The sequence below is a fragment of the Drosophila tropicalis genome, unplaced genomic scaffold, assembly GCF_018151085.1.
Source record: "Drosophila tropicalis isolate 14030-0801.00 unplaced genomic scaffold, ASM1815108v1 contig_527, whole genome shotgun sequence".
NCBI classification, from domain to species: Eukaryota; Metazoa; Arthropoda; class Insecta; order Diptera; family Drosophilidae; genus Drosophila; species Drosophila tropicalis.
The window spans coordinates 344,572-370,317 of NW_027172999.1; the positions used below are offsets into that span (position 1 = coordinate 344,572).

General features: G+C 37.9%; 1 protein-coding gene and 1 long non-coding RNA gene across 4 annotated transcripts in view; one reads left to right on the forward strand and one right to left on the reverse strand.

The window, feature by feature from the left end:
- Window positions 1-13,463, reverse strand: part of LOC137574978 (uncharacterized) — a 106,329-nt gene extending 92,866 nt beyond the window's left edge. The window contains exon 1 of the long non-coding RNA XR_011032096.1: window positions 13,212-13,463. This is a non-coding gene — a long non-coding RNA (uncharacterized lncRNA). The remainder of the gene's footprint in view (window positions 1-13,211) is intronic.
- Acadvl (Acyl-CoA dehydrogenase very long chain) overlaps window positions 1-25,746 on the forward strand; it is a 99,114-nt gene that overhangs the window by 5,101 nt on the left and 68,267 nt on the right. The window contains exons 2-3 of one of the 3 annotated variants that reach the window (XM_068287394.1): window positions 8,928-9,123; window positions 9,208-9,303. In XM_068287394.1, the coding sequence (XP_068143495.1) occupies window positions 8,928-9,123; window positions 9,208-9,303 (292 nt within the window). Of the gene's footprint in view, window positions 1-8,927; window positions 9,124-9,207; window positions 9,304-10,240; window positions 10,475-18,173; window positions 18,279-25,746 lie in introns of those variants that run through there. The other 2 variants (XM_068287395.1, XM_068287396.1) reach the window with 2 other exon arrangements.

Below are 25,746 nucleotides of genomic sequence, written 5' to 3' on the forward strand. Positions count from 1 at the left end.
CTCAAGCATCACATCCATATTTTAAGCCACCACCATTAGCAATAGACTCCTTAAGTTACCTGTGTAACCTGCACACCTTACGTGAACCGCATTGTCACATAGCCAACAAAGAATATAATCATGGGAGTCGACAACATTAGTGGCAGCTATACAATTATTTTTAGACCAGACAACCATTTTATAAGAATTTAATTCAATTTAAAGAAGGAATAAATAACATTTTAAAGGAAACAAAAGAATATACTGACCAGTTCTGACACAAGGGTTAATGTGCAGATTACGCCTTCAGAACTATAGAGTAAAAAAGAATGCAAAAAAATACACTAATGATAAAACACAAAAGCACGTATCACTGAGTCGCGGGTAGGCAAAAGACGAAAACGCAATCAAATAGCAATAGGAAAGAACGAGAGAGCGCGTCAAATTGAACACATGCAACAAATATTTGTATGCAAGAGCGCGAGAGTTAGCTACAACGGTAAAATGTAAGACACAAAAGCAAAGGAGATAAACAAAACAACAACACCGCTAATGCAAGTTTTGTTGTAAGTTTAATTTATATTGAAATTGTTCAAGATTTTGTTTTGCAAAATACACAAAAACTAGTAAAAGCAATCGCGAAATACGAATAAAAATCGGATGATAAAACTTAAATAAAACCGATAATGAGTTTATAGGTTATAGAAAAGTTTTTAATCGTGAGAAAAAGTATAATTTGATAAGCGCAAAAACTCACGTCCGTCCTCTGCAACGAGTGAAAACAAATTTGGATAAAGCTGTATGGTGCTGGGCACCATCAAGGCATATTCAATGCATCCATAAGTATACACAGGCGCTTATTGCATTAGCTAAGATTGCAATGTGTAAACTTATTAACAAAGAATTCATTCTCAGCCTGACCATCGGCTAAACACAAGCTACCGCCTTTCATTATAACGCGAGAACATTTTCCACTCAAAGAGGCACCAGCGTGCAAATGGCTTTTATCCATACTCTAAAATAGAACGGACAAGCGAAGTAAAAAAATCAAATTCTTTTGACCATCTTGTAATGAAAACAAGAACACTCATGGTTTTTGCCACCATGGTAAAAATATGGGTGTTAACATTTAACTAATGGTCCATAAGTATTTATTTTATTTAGACGTTCCAAAGGACTATTGGTTAGAAAATAAGTAACCAGTTGAGGAGAGTTACGATAAAAAGTCATTGCTTTGTATTTGATAGTGTTAAGATTTAATAAATTAAACTGGCACCAGGATTAAAAGTTTTTAAGATCAACTTGCCAAATAAGTGAATCTGTTTCTTTATAAGTAAGACAAAGCTTGACATCGTCAGTATACATAAGCACAGGCGAATGAATAATGACTGATGGAAGATCGTTAATGAATAATGTGAAATGCAGAGGGCCAAGATGACTACCTTGAGGTACACCAGAAGTCCCAGGAATCGAATTGGAAAAAAAGGCTTAAAATCCATCAGTACCTTCTGTTTTCTATTTGTTAAATATTTACTAACCCAAGAAAGGAAAAGAGGTGAAAACCCAATGTCGTTCAGTTTAAAAAGTGATAGGGTATGATTAACAGAATCAAAGGCGTTACTGAAGTCAGTGTATATGACATCTGTTTGTTAAGCATTTTTGAACCCTTTGATAATTCTTGATCAGCACGACGAGACGAGTTCAAATAGCCATGTCCGTCTGGATCAACGCAAACTCCTCCTAGACCGTAGGAGCTACAGAGCTGAAATTTTGCACGTAGGCTTGTATATACTGCAGGGGTTGTATATCTCGGATTCAGCCGGATCGGACCACTATATCATATAGCTCCCATACAAACCCCAAAGTCACGAACAGTGACTTTTCTCAATAACTTCGTTATTTTCTGTGCTATTATCGTGAAACTGTGCCAAATTTGATCAAGATCGGATGACTATATCATATAGCTCCCATAGGAACGATCGGTCGAAAACAGTGACAAAGACTCCTAGCAAGTAGCGTCGGAACAGCAGATCAATGAGCAAACGTGAGTAATTTCAGGTAGGAAAAAACGTTTAAGTTAGAAAATACACAAGCGACAGCAAGTAAACGCGTCCGCACTTTCTCTATGTGTCCCATGACGTTCTCCAATTGGTGTTTTTCTTCATCGAATCTTGGGCAGTGTTGGAGAACATGGCTCGCATCTTCTATAATGCCAGCGCCACACCATGTGCACTCGTCGGAGACGTCGTGGTGAAACCTTTTCAGATAACTTCAGGCTGGGTCGAAGGTAGCAACTGTACACCCAGTTTCTTCCGATCCGCGCTCTGACAAAACCGTCCTCAAATAGGGTGTCCTGCGTAACTAGCTCGTTACTGCCGCAGCACCAGTTTGCTGCTTCCCGCACGCTACCTTGCTCGATCGACCATTGTCTCCTACTCTACGAGGCTCACTAGTAGAGCTAACAACAATCTTCTGTTTCTTCCGATCCGCGCTCTGACAAAACCGTCCTCAAATAGGGTGTCCTGCGTAACTAGCTCGTTACTGCCGCAGCACCAGTTTGCTGCTTCCCGCACGCTACCTTGCTCGATCGACCATTGTCTCCTACTCCACGAGGCTCACTAGTAGAGCTAACAACAATCTTCTGAAGCAGCTCCTGAGCCGCCATGCAGTGGTTCACGTTCAACTGCAAGAACGTCAAACGAGGTGGTGTGTCGATTAAGCAATTTGCGTCGATATGACCAGCGCATAGGCAACGGAAACAGCGCGCAGGCTGGGCTTCTAGTTCTTTGATTCGGCAACTATCCCATCCAATTCGAACCCTGCCTACCTCAATGAGTTTCAAAGCCGCTGCTTCGGGGCACAAACCACGGCCGACTTGTGTGATCGCCTATTTGAGAGAGTGAGTAGTCTCAGCTGTACATTTCCAGGGAAGCCCATCTTTAGGCGTGCATCTAACTCTTATTAGAGACGCTGGCGGATCTGCAGATAGCGGCACACCCCAAGGACTAGTCTTCTTTCGTTTTGGAGACTCATTTATGAAGGTTACGCTTCTGAACTCAGTCGTCACCGCAGAAAACTCCGCTTGGAGTTTGTTAAATCCAGCTTTTAAAGTGTCAAAACTCTCTCTAGTCCTCATAAATGGCCGCATCTCATTCTTGACCTCAAGCATCACATCCATATTTTAAGCCACCACCATTAGCAATAGACTCCTTAAGTTACCTGTGTAACCTGCACACCTTACGTGAACCGCATTGTCACATAGCCAACAAAGAATATAATCATGGGAGTCGACAACATTAGTGGCAGCTATACAATTATTTTTAGACCAGACAACCATTTTATAAGAATTTAATTCAATTTAAAGAAGGAATAAATAACATTTTAAATGAAACAAAAGAATATACTGACCAGTTCTGACACAAGGGTTAATGTGCAGATTACGCCTTCAGAACTATAGAGTAAAAAAGAATGCAAAAAAATACACTAATGATAAAACACAAAAGCACGTATCACTGAGTCGCGGGTAGGCAAAAGACGAAAACGCAATCAAATAGCAATAGGAAAGAACGAGAGAGCGCGTCAAATTGAACACATGCAACAAATATTTGTATGCAAGAGCGCGAGAGTTAGCTACAACGGTAAAATGTAAGACACAAAAGCAAAGGAGATAAACAAAACAACAACACCGCTAATGCAAGTTTTGTTGTAAGTTTAATTTATATTGAAATTGTTCAAGATTTTGTTTTGCAAAATACACAAAAACTAGTAAAAGCAATCGCGAAATACGAATAAAAATCGGATGATAAAACTTAAATAAAACCGATAATGAGTTTATAGGTTATAGAAAAGTTTTTAATCGTGAGAAAAAGTATAATTTGATAAGCGCAAAAACTCACGTCCGTCCTCTGCAACGAGTGAAAACAAATTTGGATAAAGCTGTATGGTGCTGGGCACCATCAAGGCATATTCAATGCATCCATAAGTATACACAGGCGCTTATTGCATTAGCTAAGATTGCAATGTGTAAACTTATTAACAAAGAATTCATTCTCAGCCTGACCATCGGCTAAACACAAGCTACCGCCTTTCATTATAACGCGAGAACATTTTCCACTCAAAGAGGCACCAGCGTGCAAATGGCTTTTATCCATACTCTAAAATAGAACGGACAAGCGAAGTAAAAAAATCAAATTCTTTTGACCATCTTGTAATGAAAACAAGAACACTCATGGTTTTTGCCACCATGTTAAAAATATGGGTGTTAACATTTAACTAATGGTCCATAAGTATTTATTTTATTTAGACGTTCCAAAGGACTATTGGTTAGAAAATAAGTAACCAGTTGAGGAGAGTTACGATAAAAAGTCATTGCTTTGTATTTGATAGTGTTAAGATTTAATAAATTAAACTGGCACCAGGATTAAAAGTTTTTAAGATCAACTTGCCAAATAAGTGAATCTGTTTCTTTATAAGTAAGACAAAGCTTGACATCGTCAGTATACATAAGCACAGGCGAATGAATAATGACAGAGGGCCAAGATGACTACCTTGAGGTACACCAGAAGTCCCAGGAATCGAATTGGAAAAAAAGGCTTAAAATCCATCAGTACCTTCTGTTTTCTATTTGTTAAATATTTACTAACCCAAGAAAGGAAAAGAGGTGAAAACCCAATGTCGTTCAGTTTAAAAAGTGATAGGGTATGATTAACAGAATCAAAGGCGTTACTGAAGTCAGTGTATATGACATCTGTTTGTTAAGCATTTTTGAACCCTTTGATAATTCTTGATCAGCACGACGAGACGAGTTCAAATAGCCATATCCGTCTGGATCAACGCAAACTCCTCCTAGACCGTAGGAGCTACAGAGTTGAAATTTTGCACGTAGGCTTGTATATACTGCAGGGGTTGTATATCTCGGATTCAGCCGGATCGGACCACTATATCATATAGCTCCCATACAAACCCCAAAGTCACGAACAGTGACTTTTCTCAATAACTTCGTTATTTTCTGTGCTATTATCGTGAAACTGTGCCAAATTTGATCAAGATCGGATGACTATATCATATAGCTCCCATAGGAACGATCGGTCGAAAACAGTGACAAAGACTCCTAGCAAGTAGCGTCGGAACAGCAGATCAATGAGCAAACGTGAGTAATTTCAGGTAGGAAAAAACGTTTAAGTTAGAAAATACACAAGCGACAGCAAGTAAACGCGTCCGCACTTTCTCTATGTGTCCTCTCGATGTTCGTCTGAGGATATGTGTGTGAGATGGTTACGTCACATAAACTTTCCAAGGCGTAATTTCGAATTCGTTTGTATCATACATATGTGTGAGGAAGACTCTTACACAATAACCACATTCGTATGGGCATGTGTATGGAAGGGTTATATTTAGTATCTGTGTCCAGTACAGCGTTAGTATAAAAACAAAGGCGTACAATACGAACGGAAGGATATCGGCAGAGTCTCGGGCAGGGTTTCGGCTGTAACAATTCCACATTGATATAATTCCACAAACTTTGCTTTCGTTTTAGAATTATTTAATTTTTCCTTTAGAATTTAATGTAGGTACGTTTTTAACAAAGCACTTCTTTGGTTTGTCTCTTCAATTTTGTCAATGTTCTTAATTCTATAACAATTTATTTGTATAGCAGTAACGCCGGCATGGAATGGTCTGTTTTTGTATAAATGTTTATGTATAAGCGGGCAAAGAGTTGCTGGAGTTGATAGAAGACGTATCATGTTCATTTGGTGACAGAGCCGTCGCGCGTTTTAGATATATCGACTCAGTCCAGTCCCGTGCATTTATGGTGGTCTTGTGGCCAATAAATGCATGGTACTTGAATTTGTATGTTTGTATATAAATATTGTAACTCAGTACTACAATATATTTGTAATACATATTATTGTATACAACATGTTTGTATTATTGTATTATTATTTATGTGATTCACTAAGTACAGTAAATATTGGATTGCTTCCGGCTAAGCTTGAGGTCTCCTCTTTCGCGAACATCAGACTTTTTATATAAAATCCTCTATTCGACGGCTATAGGAAAAAAAAACTTGCATGAGTATACAAACTTCGGCCGTTAACCACGGCCCTCTGGTTTAGAATTCTTTAGAAAATATTTTTAATTTATAAATATCAAAGAACCCTTGTAGTCCTTGACCATAATATTTTTACCTGTTCCGAGCTCTTTTTATACAAAATTGGTCAGATGTTTGTAACGCTCAGAGGGAGACGTTTCCGATAAAGTATATATATTTTTATCAGCATGAGAAGCTGAGTCTATATAGCCATGTCCGTCTGACCGTCTGTCCGTCCGTCGGTGCGTATGCGTTTTACTCAGCCATCTTAAGAGCTATCGGGATGACATTTTTTTTGGGGACTTTTTATTACCCGGGTAAGATAAAGTATGAAAATCGTCAGGATCGGACTACTATATCAAATAGTTCTAGAAGAAACATTTAGTAAAAATTGGAGTATCCTCATGAAATTTACTACTATGATAGTATTGGATATATAACATCAGGTTCCAAAATTTGATCGGATAAATAGAACACAAGTTACAGTCAATATAAATCGGGTCGATCGCTGTCGGCAGCGCTGCTTGCAGAGTACATGCATACACACACACGCAACGCTACATAAACTGTATGTGTAGGCGTGCGTTGCTTTGCTTAGGGAATGAGGGAAGAAGAAGAAAAAATTATGGAGTTGAATTGAGTTGCAGTAAACAAATTTTCAACATGTAATATTCTTATTGTCAAGGACTGCAAGGGTATATAAACTTCGGCATAGCAGATGTTAGCTTCTTTGATATTTTTTTGAACTCAATTCATCAATACACAGACAAAACTTTCCAAATGTAATTTCCATTTATTGTTCTTCTTATTTTTCTCCATTTTTAAATGCTTGTCGCGATTGGCATGCATACAAATACAGTTCATGAAGCGTTGCCTCCGTGTATGTATGCGTGTGCTCAGCTGCTCTGTGAATTTCAAGCAATGACGTAGTAGAATGGCTGCAGCGCTGTCGATTTATATTGGCTGTAACTTGTGTTAAATTTTTCCAATCTCATTAAAATTTAGGGATCTGATGTTTTATATAAAAAACTATTTTATTAGTAAGTTTCATTGAGATACTCCAATCCTGATCCAGTCCGATCCTGAAAATTTTCATACTTTATATTATTTGGGTTATAAGTAGCTTAAATAAATATAACAACTTGGAAATTTAAACTGAGTGCACTTGTTCTAAATACTGATTTTTGTGACAGTAGTATTACTGAAGACTGTATTATCTCTAGCTTATGATCTATGATTTCTTCCTTCCTACCCGGGCCTGATAATTTTCTTAGTTGCATCCTTAAAACGTGTTCGATTTCCCTATCTAAGCCTTTATCTCGGTTATTCTTTATATCGAGTGAGACTTTCGGCAATACCTCAGCTGTTTGAGAAAATTATTACGTCTTCCCTTCAACATCTATCCAGATCCACTTTTTCTCCTTGTCAGCATGGCTTCATGAAAGGTCGTTCGTCGCTTACCAACCTTTTAGAATTGACTACCCTTGAACACCTTGGCTTCCGTAAAAAGTGTCAAACTGATGTTATTTATACTGACTTTAGTAAGCCTTCCGATACGGTTGATGATTCTATGCTTCTCACGAAATTTAACATCATGGGTTTTTCCCCGAAACTATTGGCTTGGTTAAAGTCGTATCTTATTGGCAGAACCCAAAAGATGTCTTTTCGTTCCCCAATATATAAAACTGTTCGAGTTACCTTAGGTGTCCCCCAAGGCAGTCATCTGGGCCCACTGTTATTTACCTTGTTTATAAATGATTTCCCGTTGGGCTTGGCTCATTCACGCGTGCTCATGTTTGCGGATGACGTCAAGATTTGTTATTTCTATAATGATCCTTCTTTCCAACAGTACTTGCAATCAGATCTCGATGCGTTCTGTGATTGGTGCCACGTTAATAAATTACACATTAATGCCTCTAAGTGCTCTTTTATGACTTTCAGTCGTTTGTCTCCGCTCCTAGCTCATTACTCTATTAAGTCTGTTCTATTAGATTGTGTACATTAAATAATAACCTCAAAATAATTTTGTTAAACCCAAATAGGATTTTGCTATTCAATAGATATACTTTCAGAAAAAAGGTCCGGTGCGGTTGCACAGTGTAATTAAATTTTATTTTTAGTTGGGTTATTGTTGGACGCCGGAACTGGTATAGATCGAGGTGCCGACGGACTGAGAGACCCGCCCTGAAAGCTGGCCCTCTTCCCCTCGGAGATTTAATCGAAAGTTTAGTGTAGTATTTTCATACCAAAAATCATTTAACACAAAGAGCTCAACTTGTAACACTTTGTTGCAAGTATAAGCAATTAAATATGTACGCAATAAAATATAAGTGTGCACATGAATATGTTTATGTATCCATGTATATTATACATACATATATACACATGTCTGTATTCTTTGAATAAGTTGTAGATATACGTAATCTAAGATAAACTGCATACCAAAAAGTTTCGTTTTAGCCCCAGTATTTGTTTTATGGCCAGTCGAAATTTTGGGGTTTAGTTTGTAATTCTTGACTTCATTTATTTAGGTGCATGTCGTAACGCCCAGTGTTAAAGGCCCAAATCTATCTAATTTTTGTCTGATATTTATAAAACATTTATTATTTGAAGGTGCTGTTTGTTCAAACGCACATATAATATAATCGTCGAAAGCTGACATGACAATAATTACGTGTCATCATCTAAATACAATAACCAACAAATAACGGAAAAAATTTCTTCATTAAATTTCTTAGGAGCCCAAAAATAAATTCAAAGTTAAAAAAAAAGGGGGCTAAACCGCTGACCACCACTGTATATAATTGGTTTTAATTGGTTTTTAATTATTAATGACTGCAATTTCACTATTCCTTAGGTGTTTTTCTGCTGTCACCAACATCCAACACAATCATAATGAAGATTTATCACCAAGACCAAACGAATCCTTTATGGCCAATATATTTCGTGGATCCTTGATGTGCAAATATGTATTTCCCTATCCTGATGTTTTAACAACTGAACAAAAAGAATTTACCAACAGTCTAATAGATCCATTTGAACGATTTTTTTTGGTGAGAATTTTTATTCACACATTGTTGATAGTCCATTACTCGCACAGTTAAATCAATTCTAAATCTTTAAAATTCATTTTAAAGGGAGTCAACGATGCCGCTCGCAATGATGACAATTCGAAAATTGATGAAAACACATTGACCACATTATGGGAATTGGGCGCATTTGGTATTCAAGTGGTAATTATTTAAAATATAGTTTTTTTTTTTTTTGGTTGAAAAGAGATAGAATACAGAGTGGAAAATATAGCATTGCAGCCGCCACCAGATCGTATAAAGTGAACAAAATGTTCTGTCAATATAGATCTGGTTTTTACCAATGTGGAATGGTTTCTTGATTTTGTGTTGTTGGTACTACGGTTGCTATGCGACGAAAATTAAAAAAAACTATAAAAACATAAATCGCCTTTAATGCAAACAATTTATTTAATGCTTGTACCGATCTTTTGCTTATTTACGACAGTTATTTTTTTTTACTTTTTCATTACTCATTAATAAAATGAATTTCAGTCAATATACTCATTAATGAATGGTATCCGTTTTTTACATTAAAATTTGAATAAGCAAACAAAAGTACTATTATTTAACTAATTATAAATTTATAAAAAATAATTGTTAATTAATAATTAAGTAAAAAATTTATCAGTCATGTTGATCAGGACTATCGATCCGTCATAAAACTCGAGACACAAATTTTTGTATGCGTCGACTCCAAAAAATTACCCTTTTCTGTGCCCAGCCTCTGCCGGTAAAGAGCCACGAGACCTAAAACAGACACCCAAGCTTTAAATCCGTGCCAAAAAAAAAAAAAACTCTTAGTTATTACCAGCGTATATATTTTACTTTTTAGAAGCAATAGTTTTTTTTTGTTCAGATGATCCTATAACCCAGCATCGTGCTCATCGCAAACCCTTTTTTTCAATTAACAACATGTATATAGTCCTGGATCATATAAGTACAAGGTGGCGAAAGCGAAGTCATTCGATTCTGTTTGGCTCTTATTTTTTTTCTAAATGGAAAACTTCGATTCTGTTTTTTGATTATGTTTATTTATACCTTTAGAATTAATTGTGATAAGTCGAGAAGATGATATCGGACAAATGGGCGTTTGGCGGTCAGCAGGCAGCAGCTGATGCACGGACTGAACTTTGTAGGGGAACATGTTCAAATCTTTCACCAAAATTCATTGCAGGGACCGTCGGCTGAGGCCCAATTGCGTGGTACGTCGTCTGGTCGATGTTTCGGGGCTCATTTCGACGTCCTCGGCTACAGCGGCGATATTCTCGGCAGAACGAACGCTCCGGGGCCGGCCACTCTTGGCAAAGTCTCGTGTGGTCCCATATTTTTCAAGGTTAGTCGCTAAATGGCGCAGTGTTTGCGCAGTCGGTGTCGGAAGGCCGGGAAATCGGCGACGAACTTCGCCAACACCACGGACGAATTGTTACGCAATAAAATAGACACAATTATTCGCGTTCTTGGGGAGTGTATCGCTAAATGGCTTATTCACTTGTATTCTGTATCTGTCTAGTCCACAAACGTCAAAACAGATTTGACATTGGCGGCATCTTCCAATAGGGTGATTTCTTTTGCGCCACCTTGTATATGTAAGATTTGAATATCATTCGAGTTTCATACATTGTGAGCAACGGTGGTGATTAAGCGCTTATTGGGAAATAAAATTCAAAAAAGACTGACAAAGACAGTGCCTTAAAAAAAAAACTCTTCCTTGAATTTAATCCTTTTATATTATTCCACTGTAGTGCGAAAATATCAAATATTTTCTTTACACAAAAGGAAAAAACAAAATTTATTTTTGTGTTCATGTGGAAAATTTAATAAAAAAAAACGGGTAAAGTTTCCCATAAAACCATAGCCTCTAGGGCCATGGGTGGGAGCCCGCTCTCGGAGAAAAGCGGATTTGAAAAGCCAAAAATAATTCGCGCATCAAAGAAAAGAAAAATTGCCACCAGTGAAATCCAATCAGAATAAGAAAATGACGAAGTGGAAATCTCAAAGATCAATGACTCAGCACCAATAGACAAAATAAAAAAATAACGATGCACCATTTGTGTGTAGACAAGCAGTAAAAGCAGAATACCCATTAATCCCTTAAAGCTCCCTACAATATTTACAGACGAAGAACTTAAAGAGTATATCTGCGCACCAGTAGAAATAGAAAAGAAAATAACAATCTATTAGCCACATCTATGTTGAAATAGTTTTTAAGGGATCTCAAATCCCAAGAGAAATAACATTCCTATACTCAAAAGTCCAAGCCCATTTAGCCAATGCTTCTGAAGATTCAATGGATGGATATTAATCCACATTGCGCAGCACTGCAAACAGCTAGATGAAAAGTGCAACAAATGCTCACTATCACATGATAAAGAAGAAAATTGCACACGAATTATCTGTATCAACTGCAAAGAAAACCACCCTGCTCCTTCAATCGACTGCCCAGCTCGCAAGAGAGCCTTTGCCATACAGAAATGTATGACAGTGGAGAATCTCTACCAAAATGAGGTAAAAATTAGGTACCCAGGTCTTTTCCAAAGACAAAATACGATAATTACTAAGGATACAGCATAGTTTCCCATTCCAACATGGCAAAAAAAAAATCTGCTATCACTTTTGCAGACACAAAATTAGCAGCGGAACAGCTGCACGCTCACATTCCATATACAAACGATGAAAGAAACTCTTCTGAGACAATGAGTAGCTGGAAAGCGACTCTAAACGAACACAAAATTTCTCTAAATGAGAAATATATATTATAAAAATAAATCAACTTAATTCAATTCATACCTTAATCCTTTATTTAGTGCTTCACACTCAGCATCTTATTATAAGAGAAATAATATGACAAAATGTAACCGAAAATTTAACTTTATATATATTTATTATTTTAGTTTAATTGAATGATTTTATAAATGTTCTCTTTTTAATACATAGCGTTTGTTAATGATTAGGTGCACAATGGGTAATCTTAGAATTAATTACGCGACCGCTTTGTTCAACCGTTTCCCTTAGACTGCCACGCATGCTCTCTCTCATGACTCTCGCTGAACTCATAATCATTCGCTCTCTGAGAAATATGCCAGAGTGGTAAGAGAGAGAGACGGAGAGATAGCCTGCTACAATATGAAGATTCTACAGTATAATATACAGAGCCTAAAGCATAACAATAATAAGCATCTACTAGAACTATTTTAAGTAAACAACGACATTGATATAGCAATTTTATGTGAAATCTGTGTTAAAAATTACGCTAATTGTAGTTTACCGAACTACAACTTAATTTGCAACCACAGAGCAGATGAATATGGCAGAGTAGGCATATATCGAAAAAAATATATATAATTGCGTTAGCGAAGTAGAAGTGATTTCAGTGTCCACTTAGAACCAGAAACATAACATAAATGTATTTAGCGTCTATGCAGCTCAAAGTTTAAGCGATGTACTGTTTGAGAAAGGTTGCAAAGATATTCTAAAGAGGGCAAACCACACTAATGGTATAGCAATCATAGGATGAGATCTTAACGCCAAATCACAAATATGGGGAAATTACACTTCAAAACAACAAAGGCAACATCTTAGAACAATTACTAATCAACAACAACTTCTATTGTCCTAGACCCAACCCAAAGTAAACAGTAACAAAAGCAAAAATATCAAAAGAGCCAAATATCATAGCGAACTTCCATACGCAAACGAAAAATCTTCGTAGATGGCAACTTTGCGAAAGGTGCATTTAAAAACTGAAAGATGTAAATGAATCAATGATACCTACCTGTATAAAGAAAAAATTAACAATTACAATTCAAAGAATTTTACCGGAAGTGCTTTCTTTCACTCAAACACCACAAAAAGTTATTACAGCAATAGAAAATTGTCGTCATTGACTGCAGAACTCACAGCTTTGGAAAAGGCAGTGCAGTTCGCTAATTGCAATCACCTCTGCAGAGTATCGTTCCTAACAGATAGCATTAGAGCAATCCAAACAATTAAAAACCCCAGGAACCATAACGTAATCATTAAAAAAATAAAAATTAGCTTTAATATTATGTCAGTCAAAATACACCACATACCCAGACGCTCAAACGTATAAAATAACGGTGCCGCATTTGAAAAAAACTCTTTATTCAAAATGAAAGTCGTAGACAACAACTTATGTGACACTTGCAATATTACTGAAGATATTTCACATATTGTATTAAATTGCAAAAAAAAAAAAAACACACGAACAACCGAACGATCCCAACACTAACAAAGTACAACGTTATATAACGATTACTCGCACAAGAGCCTATCGCCAACTACAAATCGATTACACAATTTACTAAAGCTGCCAACATAGATATTTACTCCAAATACATTAAGACAACACATATAACAAAACTAGTCCACATATACCATCAAATTTATAAATAAAACAAAAAACCCAAAACGCACCACAAAATACGAAACTCATCCTCACGAATACGCTGTGTGGTAAACCTGTTATACACGGGAAGGCCGTGAAACTTAATGTAAAAAAATAAATTAGATTAATATATAAAAATTGATTGGATTGGACATGCGCACTTCTCACGTTCAAAAGTGATATAGAAATAAATTGTCAATAGTTGTAGCAGAGCTCTGCAAAATTCACGTTTTCTTCATTTACTCATACGGTAAAATTCTCACTCAATTCCACTCACTGAAAGAAAGTCAGCGTTGAATGAAAATCAGATCATGCTGATGAGCATATGAACTGTGAATATGCACAGCCTTCGGTACACTGTAAAAGCTAGAGCCACCAAATTTGGTATGTAGACTAGTGAAGTGTGTAAAGTAATCGCGTTTATTTCCACACCCCTTTCCGCCCCCACAATTTAAAAAAAAAGCGCTTATCTCAAAAACTGTTCTAGCTAGAGACACCATATTTGGTATGTACAAAATTTAGCACACTTAAATTTGATACTAATATCTAGCAAAATACCAAATTTGATCAAAATCGGACAAAAAGTAGTCAAGTTATGTATATAAATGTTTTTCAATAAGGCCGGAGTTGGCCTTCGGCTAGTAGGGGCGCTAGGGTGCTTGTATGCTTGAGTGGGCAAGATACTAAGATATGCTTGTAAAAAGCATGTAAAAATGCCTAAGTCGGCGAGACGACTTACTTATTTCAATTTTGTATTGGACTCTTCTTATTGTGATGTTTCTAGGATCGAACCATTTGTTCTTCCCGAAGACAAATTTCATCCTACATTAAATTTAAAAATTGATCTGCCCTTGCGTTCACCATTACTTGGTTCAAATGAGTCACCTCTAACTAGGTGCTTTCGTAAGACTGACTTTGCCAGCCTCAATGAAAACATTATCACTACCGATTGGTCTTATCTGTACAATTGTAGAGATATGAACTCAGCTGTTCGCTTCTTTTATGATACTCTGAATTCACTCTTTGATAATTGTGTGCCTGTTGGTAGGCTGAAGCGGCTTAATAAACCTCCCTGGTTCTCTTGAGAGTTATCCAATTTGAAAAATCGATATTATAAAAAGTTTAAAAAAACACGTCGTTCATCAGATTACGCTCTGTATACAGACTTCAAAGTTTATGATGCTTAATACACAATGTTATAAGAATTATCTTCAGCGGTGTAAGCTTCAGTTTTCTTCTGACCCTTAACAATTATATAATTTTGTTAATTCTAAATGACCTCTGCGCGCCCATCATTTTTGTCCCTTCAAAATGAAAACTCTAGCACTGATCAGGCAATTGCCGATATGTTTGCGAGTTTTTTCAAAACAACTTATTCCTCAACGGAATATCAAGCAAGTCCGTATCCTTATCATTTAAAAAAGGCTAATTGTATTTTTAATCCAGTAATTGATGAAAGTTCACTTCGTAGTGAACCTGGATGTGTACTCAGATTCTATGCAAACGCATTATGTAAACCCATTTTAAAATTGTTGGTAAATATTCACTACAGCTACTCGGGTAAAGTTAGATTTCAGTGTTGTCAAACGCTATTTTTTATTTGGCGCGCTGTTTGACCGACCTGATACCAAATCTATGTAGTTTAAGCGCGTTTTGGGCCCGAGTAGCTATAGTAAATATTTACCAAATTGTTTTTATTGTCTGTCGAATCTTCCTCTTTTCCATCTATATGGAAAGAGTCGTATATCATTCCTCTGCATAAAAAAGCAAAAAGTCCGAAGCCACTAACTATGGGGGTATTTCAAAATTGTCCGCTATTTCGAAAGCTTTTGAGAAAATTATAACTTCGCAATTGAAACATTTTGGAAGCTCTATTATTTCGCCATCCCAACATGGGTTTGTGAAACGTAGATCTCTAACCACAAACCTGTTAACAAGAGTTATCCAATTTGAAAAATGTGAAGACTCGATATTATAAAAAGTTTAAAAAAACACGTCGTTCATCAGATTACGCTCTGTATACAGACTTCAAAGTTTATGATGCTTAATACACAATTTTTCATTAACGATCTTCCATCAGTCATTGTTCATTCGCGTGTGCTTATGTATGCTGACGATGTCAAGCTTTGTCTCACTTATATATTGTCTGGACGTTGACGCGTACAATGCGAAGTAGGTACAATACGACATCAAGACATAGCCTGTTTCGCGCGAGTCCAAGCAGAGAGATATCCACCTCCCGCCCGACCGACCGTGAGACGCAGCCGTATATCGATCGCGTGGACAAATACAAAAAAAACGGACAAACAATTAAAATATGATTAACTACAGCTAATTACGAGCTTAATGTGCTTAAATAGTGGTTTTCACAAGGGGAAAGATAGGCTTCTGATCTGATTACGGGATACAGAAGATTGTAATCAGAACATAGGACTCGAAAAGGTTCATGCAGGGAATAGTTGGAAGTACAGTGTTTTAAGGATAGAGGAATAATATTTCTAGTAGGTCTACGGGGTACAGATAGGTTTAACTGGTTCAATGGCTCAGGAGACTCTACTTTACCAATTAAAAGTTTGTGAATAAAGATAGCACCAAGCATTACTCTACGATTAATTAAAGAAGGAAGATTGATTAAAAGAAGCCTACTGGAGTATGATGGCAAATTGACATTGCGATCCCAATTTAGATCGCAAACAGCTAAAAGCAGAAATCGCTTTTGCACAGATTCAATTATACTATGGTGCGTCTCATATTGAGGTGACCATATGCAGGATCCGTGCTCTAAGATAGGACGGATTAATGAAGTATACAGAATTTTGGTTGTGTACGGCAAACTCTTTTGGCCATCGTTTCACAAACATAAGAACATTCATAGCTTTACTAACTGTAGCAGAAATATGAGGTTTAAACGTTAATTTATGGTCCATAAGAACACCCAAGTCATTTAAAATATCTAACCGCTCTAAGGAATTGAGATAATAAGTTGCTAAATATGGAGTGCATCTATAAGAAGACATAACTTCTCATTTAGAGCCGTTGAGGCTTAATACGTTGGTTTCATACCAACTCTGAAGATAATGATCGGATTGAAGCAGGCAAAAAGACGATATATCTCCAAAACTAAGGTAAAGCTTAACATCATCCGCGTACATAAGCACACGAGAATGTGTCACTACCAATGGAATAATAAAAGAGTAAAAGAAAAAAATAAAAAGAGTGAATAGCAATGGACCCAAATGACTACCCTGAGGTACTCCAGAGGTCACATGGATGGTCTTAGAAAATTAAGACTTAAAGAGGACCTTTTGTGTACGTTTAGAAAGGTATTGAAAAATTCAATCTAGTAAAAGGCTGGCGAAGCCATGTGCGTTCAATTTATATAAAAGCAGAGTATGATTAGCAGAGTCAAAGGCCTTGCTGAAGTCAGTATAAATGACGTCAGTTTGCACGCAGCCTTTAATCCTTTGATAGAGTAAGATGTAAATTCTAATAAGTTAGTAGCTGTCGATCTACGTTTTTTAATTGAGCCACAAAAATGATGCAATTGAGGTGTAACTATTTTCTCAAATGCCTTGGGTATGGCAGACAATTTAGAAATGCCCCTATAATTGGAGGCGACGGTTGCACTGATGTCTTACGTTTTACATTGACAAAGTTATAAAATTGCTTGGGATCACGAGAAAACTTAAATTTACATCGCTGAAGATAATCCATATAGCATTGTGAATTCAGCACCATAAAATTTGTTCGAGCAACTACATAATGGGAAAAATCCGATGCTTTACGGGATTTTTTAAATCTTTTATAGCATCTTAATTTTAAGCTCCTTAAGTTACATAACTCACGTGAGAACCAAGAAGGTCTATCAGACGATCACACGCGGGACACAAACATCCAAGAACGACTCAAGAGTGTTATAGAAGACAGAAATGGCAGACTCCATATCCGTGCAAGTATACAGATATGACCAATCATTAGTTAAGAAAAGTTTTTTAAGTTTAGTAAAGTTTGTCTTGCGAAAACATCGGGTTTGAGGCATTGAATTATTATATTGAGACATAACCCCAAAACGAGGGTCAATGGTTACATCCAGCAAGTCTTTGTCAGAGAGATATGAGGAAATAAGTTGAATAGCTTCCAAATGGTGAAAGTATAATGCCAAGTCGGACTGTGGTGGAATATACGAACAAGTAATATAGGCAGATTATTCAATTCAATTCAAATTCAATCTGCTGAGTGGAAGACTTGACATTTTCAGACGAGAACGCTGAATCAAAAGCGATCAAAACACCACCACCATTACGGATAGTCCGATCATGTCTGTATGTTAAATATTTTGAGGTAAAAATTGAAGCATCGGCAATATCAGGCTTCAGCCAAGTTTCAGTAAAGGCAAGAATATGAAAGTCAAAACCTAAACTATCTACATAGAGTCTAGAGAGTTTAGACTTCAGTCCGCGCACATTTTGATAGGCCAGAGTTAGGGACGAAGTGCTCTTGTAACTACTTTATTGGCAATATTTCTGGGAACGGATGTTTGCCCGGACGGTTCGGAAACTACAACAGATATCGTGTTAGTAGGTGGGATACTGTCTTAAGTCGGATTCATAAACGATATCAGCTGCTGTACATGTGATGACATAGGGTCATTGTCAAAAGCCGGAACTTCACCTTATATTCGCTGATGAATAAGATTTCGTTACCATCGAAATTGGGCAACTGTCTAAGCATGGTAAGTGCCAGGTTCAGATGTGTTTCTGATAGTTCCATAGTTCATCTTGGATTAGAATATATTTAGCTCCTTATTATTTTTTTTTCGAGGGCTTTGGGCTTTAGTTGCTTACAGCTCCTTTACTTGTTTTTTAGCACAAAAAGTCTTAATTACGTGCCAACCTTAGATTTGATATCGACACAAGTTTCGCAAATTTATTTATTTAATGATACAAAAAAGTTTTGTTTATTACGCAACCTTAGATTTGATATCCGTAACGGTCGCTTATACACAAAGTTTTGCACGCACTTAACTATTTCGTTTTATCCTACCGACTGCGCCAGTTATAAATCCAATTCTTTTATTAATTAAAAACCAGAGGGCCGGGGCTAACTTCGATCGCGTCAAAGTTTGTATACCCTTGCAACTTTTTTGGTAACTCTTTCCTTACCTATTAGCCATCAATGTGGAAGAACGTTTTATCTAAAAAAGGCTTATGTTTGCGAAAAATTGGCCTACAATCATAGGAAATAATGAAGATATTGATCAAAGTCACTGTTTTCCACCGATCGTTCCTATGGGAGCTATATGATTTAATCACCCGATCCTTATCAAATTCGGCACAGTCAATAACAAATATATTAAACTAGAAAACCCGGCAAACGTTGTTTTGCCATATAAATAATTTTCTAGTAATTTCTAGTGTAGATGTAATTTATTTATAATTATAAATACTTGCAATTTCAATTTAATTTAACACCAATCAGTGCACAATGTTTTTGGTTAACCTGTCTTTAGATAACACAAATAGATTCGACGGTTTCCCAACATGTGAACACGCAACATATACATAGTTGCCCATGAGAAAAACATGGATTTTCCAAATCTAATCAATCGGAAAATTTACACTTTCATTTTCATCAACAACAGTATCGATTGATTTAAAAGACATCAGATCGCCTGGTAACAACTGTTATATCTGGAAGTTAATTTCGTCAAGATCAACGTTTTTGGCTGCCAAAATCACCCGTTGACTAAGCCATTCATAATGCTATTCTGTATATCCGGGAAAATACTCTGAATCAATTCATTTTTATCCTGAACAACAGTGCAAAAATTGTGTGGTAGTTTAATGCATTGCATATTTGGTTGCAGTTCTATTTTTCCCACAAAGTTTGTTCTTGCGACGGATACCATTTTTTTTTTTTTTTTTTTTTTTTAAGTTTTAATATATATTTGTTGAATCTACTCTTAAATTAGAGCCTAACAACAAGTTTGAGATGTTTTTCTTAATCTAGTACTTAAGATAAATCCTGGGGATATTGCAGGCGGCCCGAATCACTTGTTATTGGGTTGGTCTGTCATTTCTTTTAGAACGAGTTCTATTATTATTTCGCGTAAGGGAATTGGCAAGAACATTTGGGTGTGCATCCAGTTTCGCAGAATACTTTAGTTGTTGACTACCTATTTCAGATTTTACGCTAGGTATATTTAGATTATTTTGAATGTTGTCGTTCCGTATATACCACGGGGACCCCGTGATTGATCTTAAAATCTTCGACTGCGCTCTTTGTATAATATCGACATTGCTGGTACTTGCATTTCCCCATAGTACGGCTCCGTAAGTCCAGATGGGTTTCAGTACGGAGTTGTATAGGAGGACTTTATACTCCAGACGTGGAGGGGACCGAGCATTGATGATCCAATGTAAGCTACTCGCTTTCAGTTTAAGCTGTGACTTTTTTGCTTCGATGTGCCTGCGCCAAGTTAGTCTTCTGTCTAGATGGATGCCAAGGTAAGTGACATCCACGGCTTGAGGAATTGGTACCTTGTTTAGCATTAGAGCTGGACAGTTTTTTCTGTTAAGCGTAAATGTAACATGTTTGCATTTCTGCTCGTTGACCCGGATACGCCAGGTTGCTAGCCATTCCTCTACCACCTTGAGGTGTTCCTCTAATTTTGCAGAGGCTTGTATTGGGCATTTGGATCTGCTGAGGATTGCCGTGTCATCGGCAAAAGTGGACGTTGTAAGTCCTAAACTCGTTGGTAAGTCTGCAGTGTACAGTAGGTAGAGCAATGGGCCGAGTACACTGCCTTGCGGTACACCAGCATTGATTTCAAAATCAGCCGAGACGGAGCCATTACATTTTACAGCGAATTGCCTATTGTAAAGATAAGAATCCATGAGTTTGTGGGTGTACTGTGGCAGTTTTAGCCGGATTTTGAACATCAGACCCTCCAGCCGCACAGTATTCTTTTAGTTCGAATGCTGTTCGTATTTCGGATGTTATGCGATTGACTTGTTCAATTGTACCATGTTTTTCGCGGAAGCCGAACTGGTGTGAAGGGATTGTGTTCTCCGATGCCAGAAATGAGTTTAGTCGGATCTGCAGGGCCTTTTCAAAAAGCTTTGAAAGACATGACAGCAAACTAATTGGCCTATAGGATGATGGCTGGGTTTTGTCCTTTCCCACTTTAGGAATCATGATGATAGTGGACCATTTCCATGTGCTTGGGAAGTAGCCAATTCTTATTATAGCGTTGAACAGTTTGCAGATGTATTGTATAGCAATGATAGGGAGTTCCAGAATCATTTTCAGTGTGATTAGGTCATGGCCAGGGGCTTTGTTCGGCTTTATGTGGTTTTTAATAACTGCTGTGACCTCATCCGATTGGAGTTTCGAGTACTCACTATCCATTAATGTGCTCGAAGGGGGAAGTACAGGCCTGTCAACAGGTTTAGTGTAAGTAGGGGCATGTGGAGTAGACACTCTAGCTGCAGCTTCCATAATCGACTTAAGTGCAGAGACGCACATGTCAATGTCCTCTGCAGCATCCAGTTTCGGCGAACTGTCAATGTGGGCACTCATGTACATTTTAAATTTAAGCCAATTTGTTTTATTGTTTGTAAGCCTATATGGGCGATCAAGTACTTGAGGTCTTGTTAATAGTGTGAATAGCACTGGAGAGTGATCGGAGGTTAAATCTAGCAGTGTGTCCGCAGTGATCCGATTACGCGGAATCCTCTTGGTTATTGCGAAATCAATCAAGTCAGGAACTTTCCGTGGATCTGTGGGCCAATAAGTAGGCCTACCCGGTGAGACGCAATCCATCTTATTGGGTGGGTTGACTATTGTGTTGTACAACTGCTTGCCTTTAGGATTCACCAGACGAGACCCCCAGTGCGTATGTTTGGCGTTATAGTCCCCTGCTGCAATAAAGCGATCTCCGAGTGTGTTAAAGAAATCGGTAAATTCCTTTTCAGAGCTTGAGAAGCGTGGTGGGCAGTACAGGGCAGCCAAAGTAGTGTTGCCGCAGCTGGTTTGGACGGTTATAGCAGTTGCTTGTAGGTGCTGTGTTTCAAATCTGTTGAGGAACGAGTTTTTTATACGGTTTTTGATTAGGATACCAGTCCCGCCATGAGCTTTTCCGTCTGGATGGTTTGTTGCATAGAAGGTATATTTTGGTATTTGAAAATTATTTTTTGATGTTAAATGTGTTTCCGAAATCAGCAAAACGTCGATTTCACTTGAGTCTAGGAATAGTTGCAGTTCATTTTTGTGCTTGGATATGCCGTTAGCATTCCGCATCAGTTCGTGCATACAGTTTTGCATGAACGTCATAAAAGTGGTCATGTTTTGATTCAGTGAGATCAAAAGAGCCTCTAAGCCACTTGGAATTTGGTGGCCAAGCTCTGGTGCGCTAGGTTGCGGATTCTGTAGATGGTGGAGTGACGGGGTCTCTTTTGCGGGCTCCGTCTGTCCAGTTCGGAGCACACTAGCGAAGGATACACTAGAACTGTATGTAGCAGGCATGTTAGATGATCTAACAGCCTTGGCGAAGAATACCAGAATACCAATTAGAGGCGTTAACGGTGATTTTTGGTCCAGCCGGGGGGTTTTGCGCCCGTTTAGGTGAGATTTAATATCCTTGAAGACAGGACATCCTCAGTAGTTGGCCGTGTGGTTCCCTCCACAGTTACTGCATAGTCTTAGAGCGACATTGTTTCTGTCCTTGGTGCAAATGCCATCTTTATGATGTTCGCCACAGCCAACACACACTGACCTGAGATTGCAGTTGTTAGAGGTGTGGTTGTATTCCTGGCAGTTTTTACACTGCGGTGGTTGGTGTCTCTTGTGGGACTCCTCTACGGTGATTCTTCTGTGGAATAGGAGCTGTAGGTTGTAGATTGGGTGCACTTCATTTGGCTTCGACCGCTTTGCATCTGGTTGGAGCTCGATTTTAAAGAGCGGCTGTGCGACTTTGTTCCTGTTGATGATGTTGACAACGGATTTGACCGCAAACCCTTTTTCGACCAACGCGTCTGCTGCGGAAATTGTCCTCAGTTTGGGTTTGATATTTAATTTCTTTAATGTTACCCCTATTGAGAGGGGTTACAACAAAGTTATTTGCCCCTACTGTTTCTACTAGCTTCGAGATCAGGGCGCTGCAGTTGGCTCCACGGATGTATAAGGGGGGTGGTCTAGCCGATTTAACTTTTTCTACAGCACCGGCTTGATCATCTTGCTGATCGGCAAGAATTTTCAAACGATTCCCGCTAAGGGGTGCTGCTCGTTCATTTGGTTTGGTTATTTTCGGCGTGTTGGCACTTTTTTTCTTTTGCGGGCTTAGCTTCCGCTTAGTTATTTTAATATATCTATCCATTCCAGTTTGGACAGAAGTCGTTGGGTTTTATTATTGTGGCTGACTCAGGGCGACTTGTCGTTGACGGCTTGAGGCAGGTCAATACTTCGGCAGACGTTGCAGTAGTTGCTGTCAACGAGCTGACGGTGCTGGTCGGTGCAATCGGTGACCCAGTTATCGTTATTGATGGAGAAGCACACTGCTCTCTCCACGGTAAGTTGCTTTTGATTGCTGAGTGGCTGGCACTTTAGGTGTTATTGCTTACGTTAGCATTCAGTGGAGTCGGCGACACCACCGAAAAGTACGCGTTGTTGCGTTGGACCGAGAGTCGACGCTCACGTTGTTGTTGTACAATTAGTTCTTGTAGCTGTTGCTGTTGGAGATCGAGAGAGCTTGGGCCCGAATTGGTGGACATGGCTTTTGTAAAAATTACGCACTTTGTTGTTGCAACTTAGTATTTATTGCTATTAGAACATTCACTAATAACAAACGGAACAAACGTAAAAATAGAAGCACTCACTTTGCTTTGGATGTACCGTGTAAAGTCTCCCCAATGTCTTAGCTTTGAATATGCCTGTAATGGAAGGATGTGGTTTTCCTTGTTTCCGTGGCTGCCATTTTTTTCTGGATTTGTTCCACGTGAAATAACGTGGTGAAAATGTCTTCGCGAATTGGCCAAAAATTGGACATAATGTAAAAAATTCAGTTAGAGTCGTTTTCGGAGCTTCGAACGCTCTTTGGAGAACATTTTCTTCAGTGAAGTATACTCGTTGACCGTTTTCAAGATGTATTGCCAGATGTTGGACAGGAGGATCTCTTTCGTGGATGGGAAAGCTGAGAATATGCCAAATAGCTTCATTGCTGCTAATGTATCTGCCCATTTGGTATCGTGCTATTTCGTCAATTTTATTTATGTTTTGTACTTCAAATTTGTCCAAATCACTGCCTTTGTTTACATATTTACAAATATACTTAATTGATTGATATGAGTGTTGTAAGTTTTTGAAAGTAGTGGTGAGTATGGTACCACCCACTGATTATCAAACTCAACTTGATTTGGAAAGTTCGGCAGTCGCATTTTAAATGTGTGGCCACCATTGGATAACCAATTTCCGTGATCGTGTCATTCGTATGCGGCTTTGGGAATTTTTTTTACATTTTACATTTTTCATGCACGGTGACGTCATGTTGAAAGCACCGCATGGCCCATGGATAATTCTTGATCAATTAACGGGTCTGGAATTTCGGCTGAAAATATTTGATCGATTTCTTCAGGACGGATTCTATCTTTAAGCCAAACCAAAATGTGGGCATGAGGCAAACCTCGCTTTGCCACTCTATCGTATACAGCCGTATACAACGTGTGATACCAAAAATTGAATATTTAACAATAAAATCAATTAAGGATTTCAATTTTTGTTTAAGCACACGTGCAGTTAAATCATGACGATGAATGGCTTGTTGTCCTGGCAATAGTAAAGTTTATATCTCATCCCAATTAGGATTACATGTGAATGTAATAAATAAATCCGGTCGGCCGTAATGACGTACGTAAGTCATTTAATCTTGTATGTATTCCTGCATGTTCCATGGACTGCCGATAAAGCTTGAAGGTAGAATGAAAGCATTACCGATGTCATTGGGATTTAAATTTCCATCGATGTTTCTAGCAACAGCATCTCGTAAGTGAACATATTCTTCCGATCTTAGTTTTGCCTGGTTGACTCGAAGGAATCGCAAGCGTTCGCCTTCGACCTTAGCATACATATCAACAATGAATTGATGGAACAGCTGACGATATCGAAGAATATAATTGTCTTGATGTTGTCTAACCATTATTCGGTGTGCGTAGTAGTTCAGTGAGCTAACTTTATTAGTTTTGTAATCACCTAAAAAGATACAAAATAAAATGCAATACGAAATTAAAATCTATACATACAGTAAGAAAGTAAATAGATTGTCAAATTTACCGGTATTTGGATCATACTGTTTGATAGTAAGGTGATTTTCATCTTGTCCTTGCCAAAATATCAATGGATATTGTAGTGCGTTATATGAACGGTGTAGGACCGAAATCGTACTGACAGTGTTTTCTCGCCGTGTAATTTTTATAGATCTTTTGTCAACTTGATCACCAACCATGATAACAGCAACCTCATCAACAGTTGGAGCGTTGAATCTAAAAGCATGTTCACCTAATGGTACTTTGTCGGCTTTTATGACGATTTGATAATTGTCATTTTGCAGTCGTGGCGAAACTCTTTTGATCAATTGAATTAGTTGATTGTGATCTTCTAAAAAATTTTCCAATAATATCACAATTGCTCTTTCCTCTGCTTGTTTAATAAAATTATACAGGCACCGAGTAGTCACTCTCTCTTCGCAATCGCTTATAAAATAAATTTGAAGAAATTTCGAATTGTTATCAGGCATTGGCATCAGTGATCCGATTTTATGGTACACCTGGCCTTGAATTTTGAATGTAGTTTCAAAATTACGTCCTTCGGATGCACGATCGTATGCGTATTTTACGCAAAAATAATTTGGAATCATCTGAATTGCCAGTAAGAAGGGATAATAAAGGCTCCGACGGAGCGGGTAGAGGTGACAGCACAACTTTTCCTGATGCGCAGCACATGCCGGCTGCTTCATTCCGAAATTTCAATGCCTGGCAATATTGACATACTTTATCCATTGCATTGATAGCAATTTTTTAACTGCGCTGAGTGGTTAATATGTGGTGCATATTCAAAGGTAAGCCGAACGAATGATGCACGTGTTAATGAGCGGCTGATCCATTGCCTTTGTCGATCTAGTACTCCTACTGTAGCTATGTTTAGTTTTC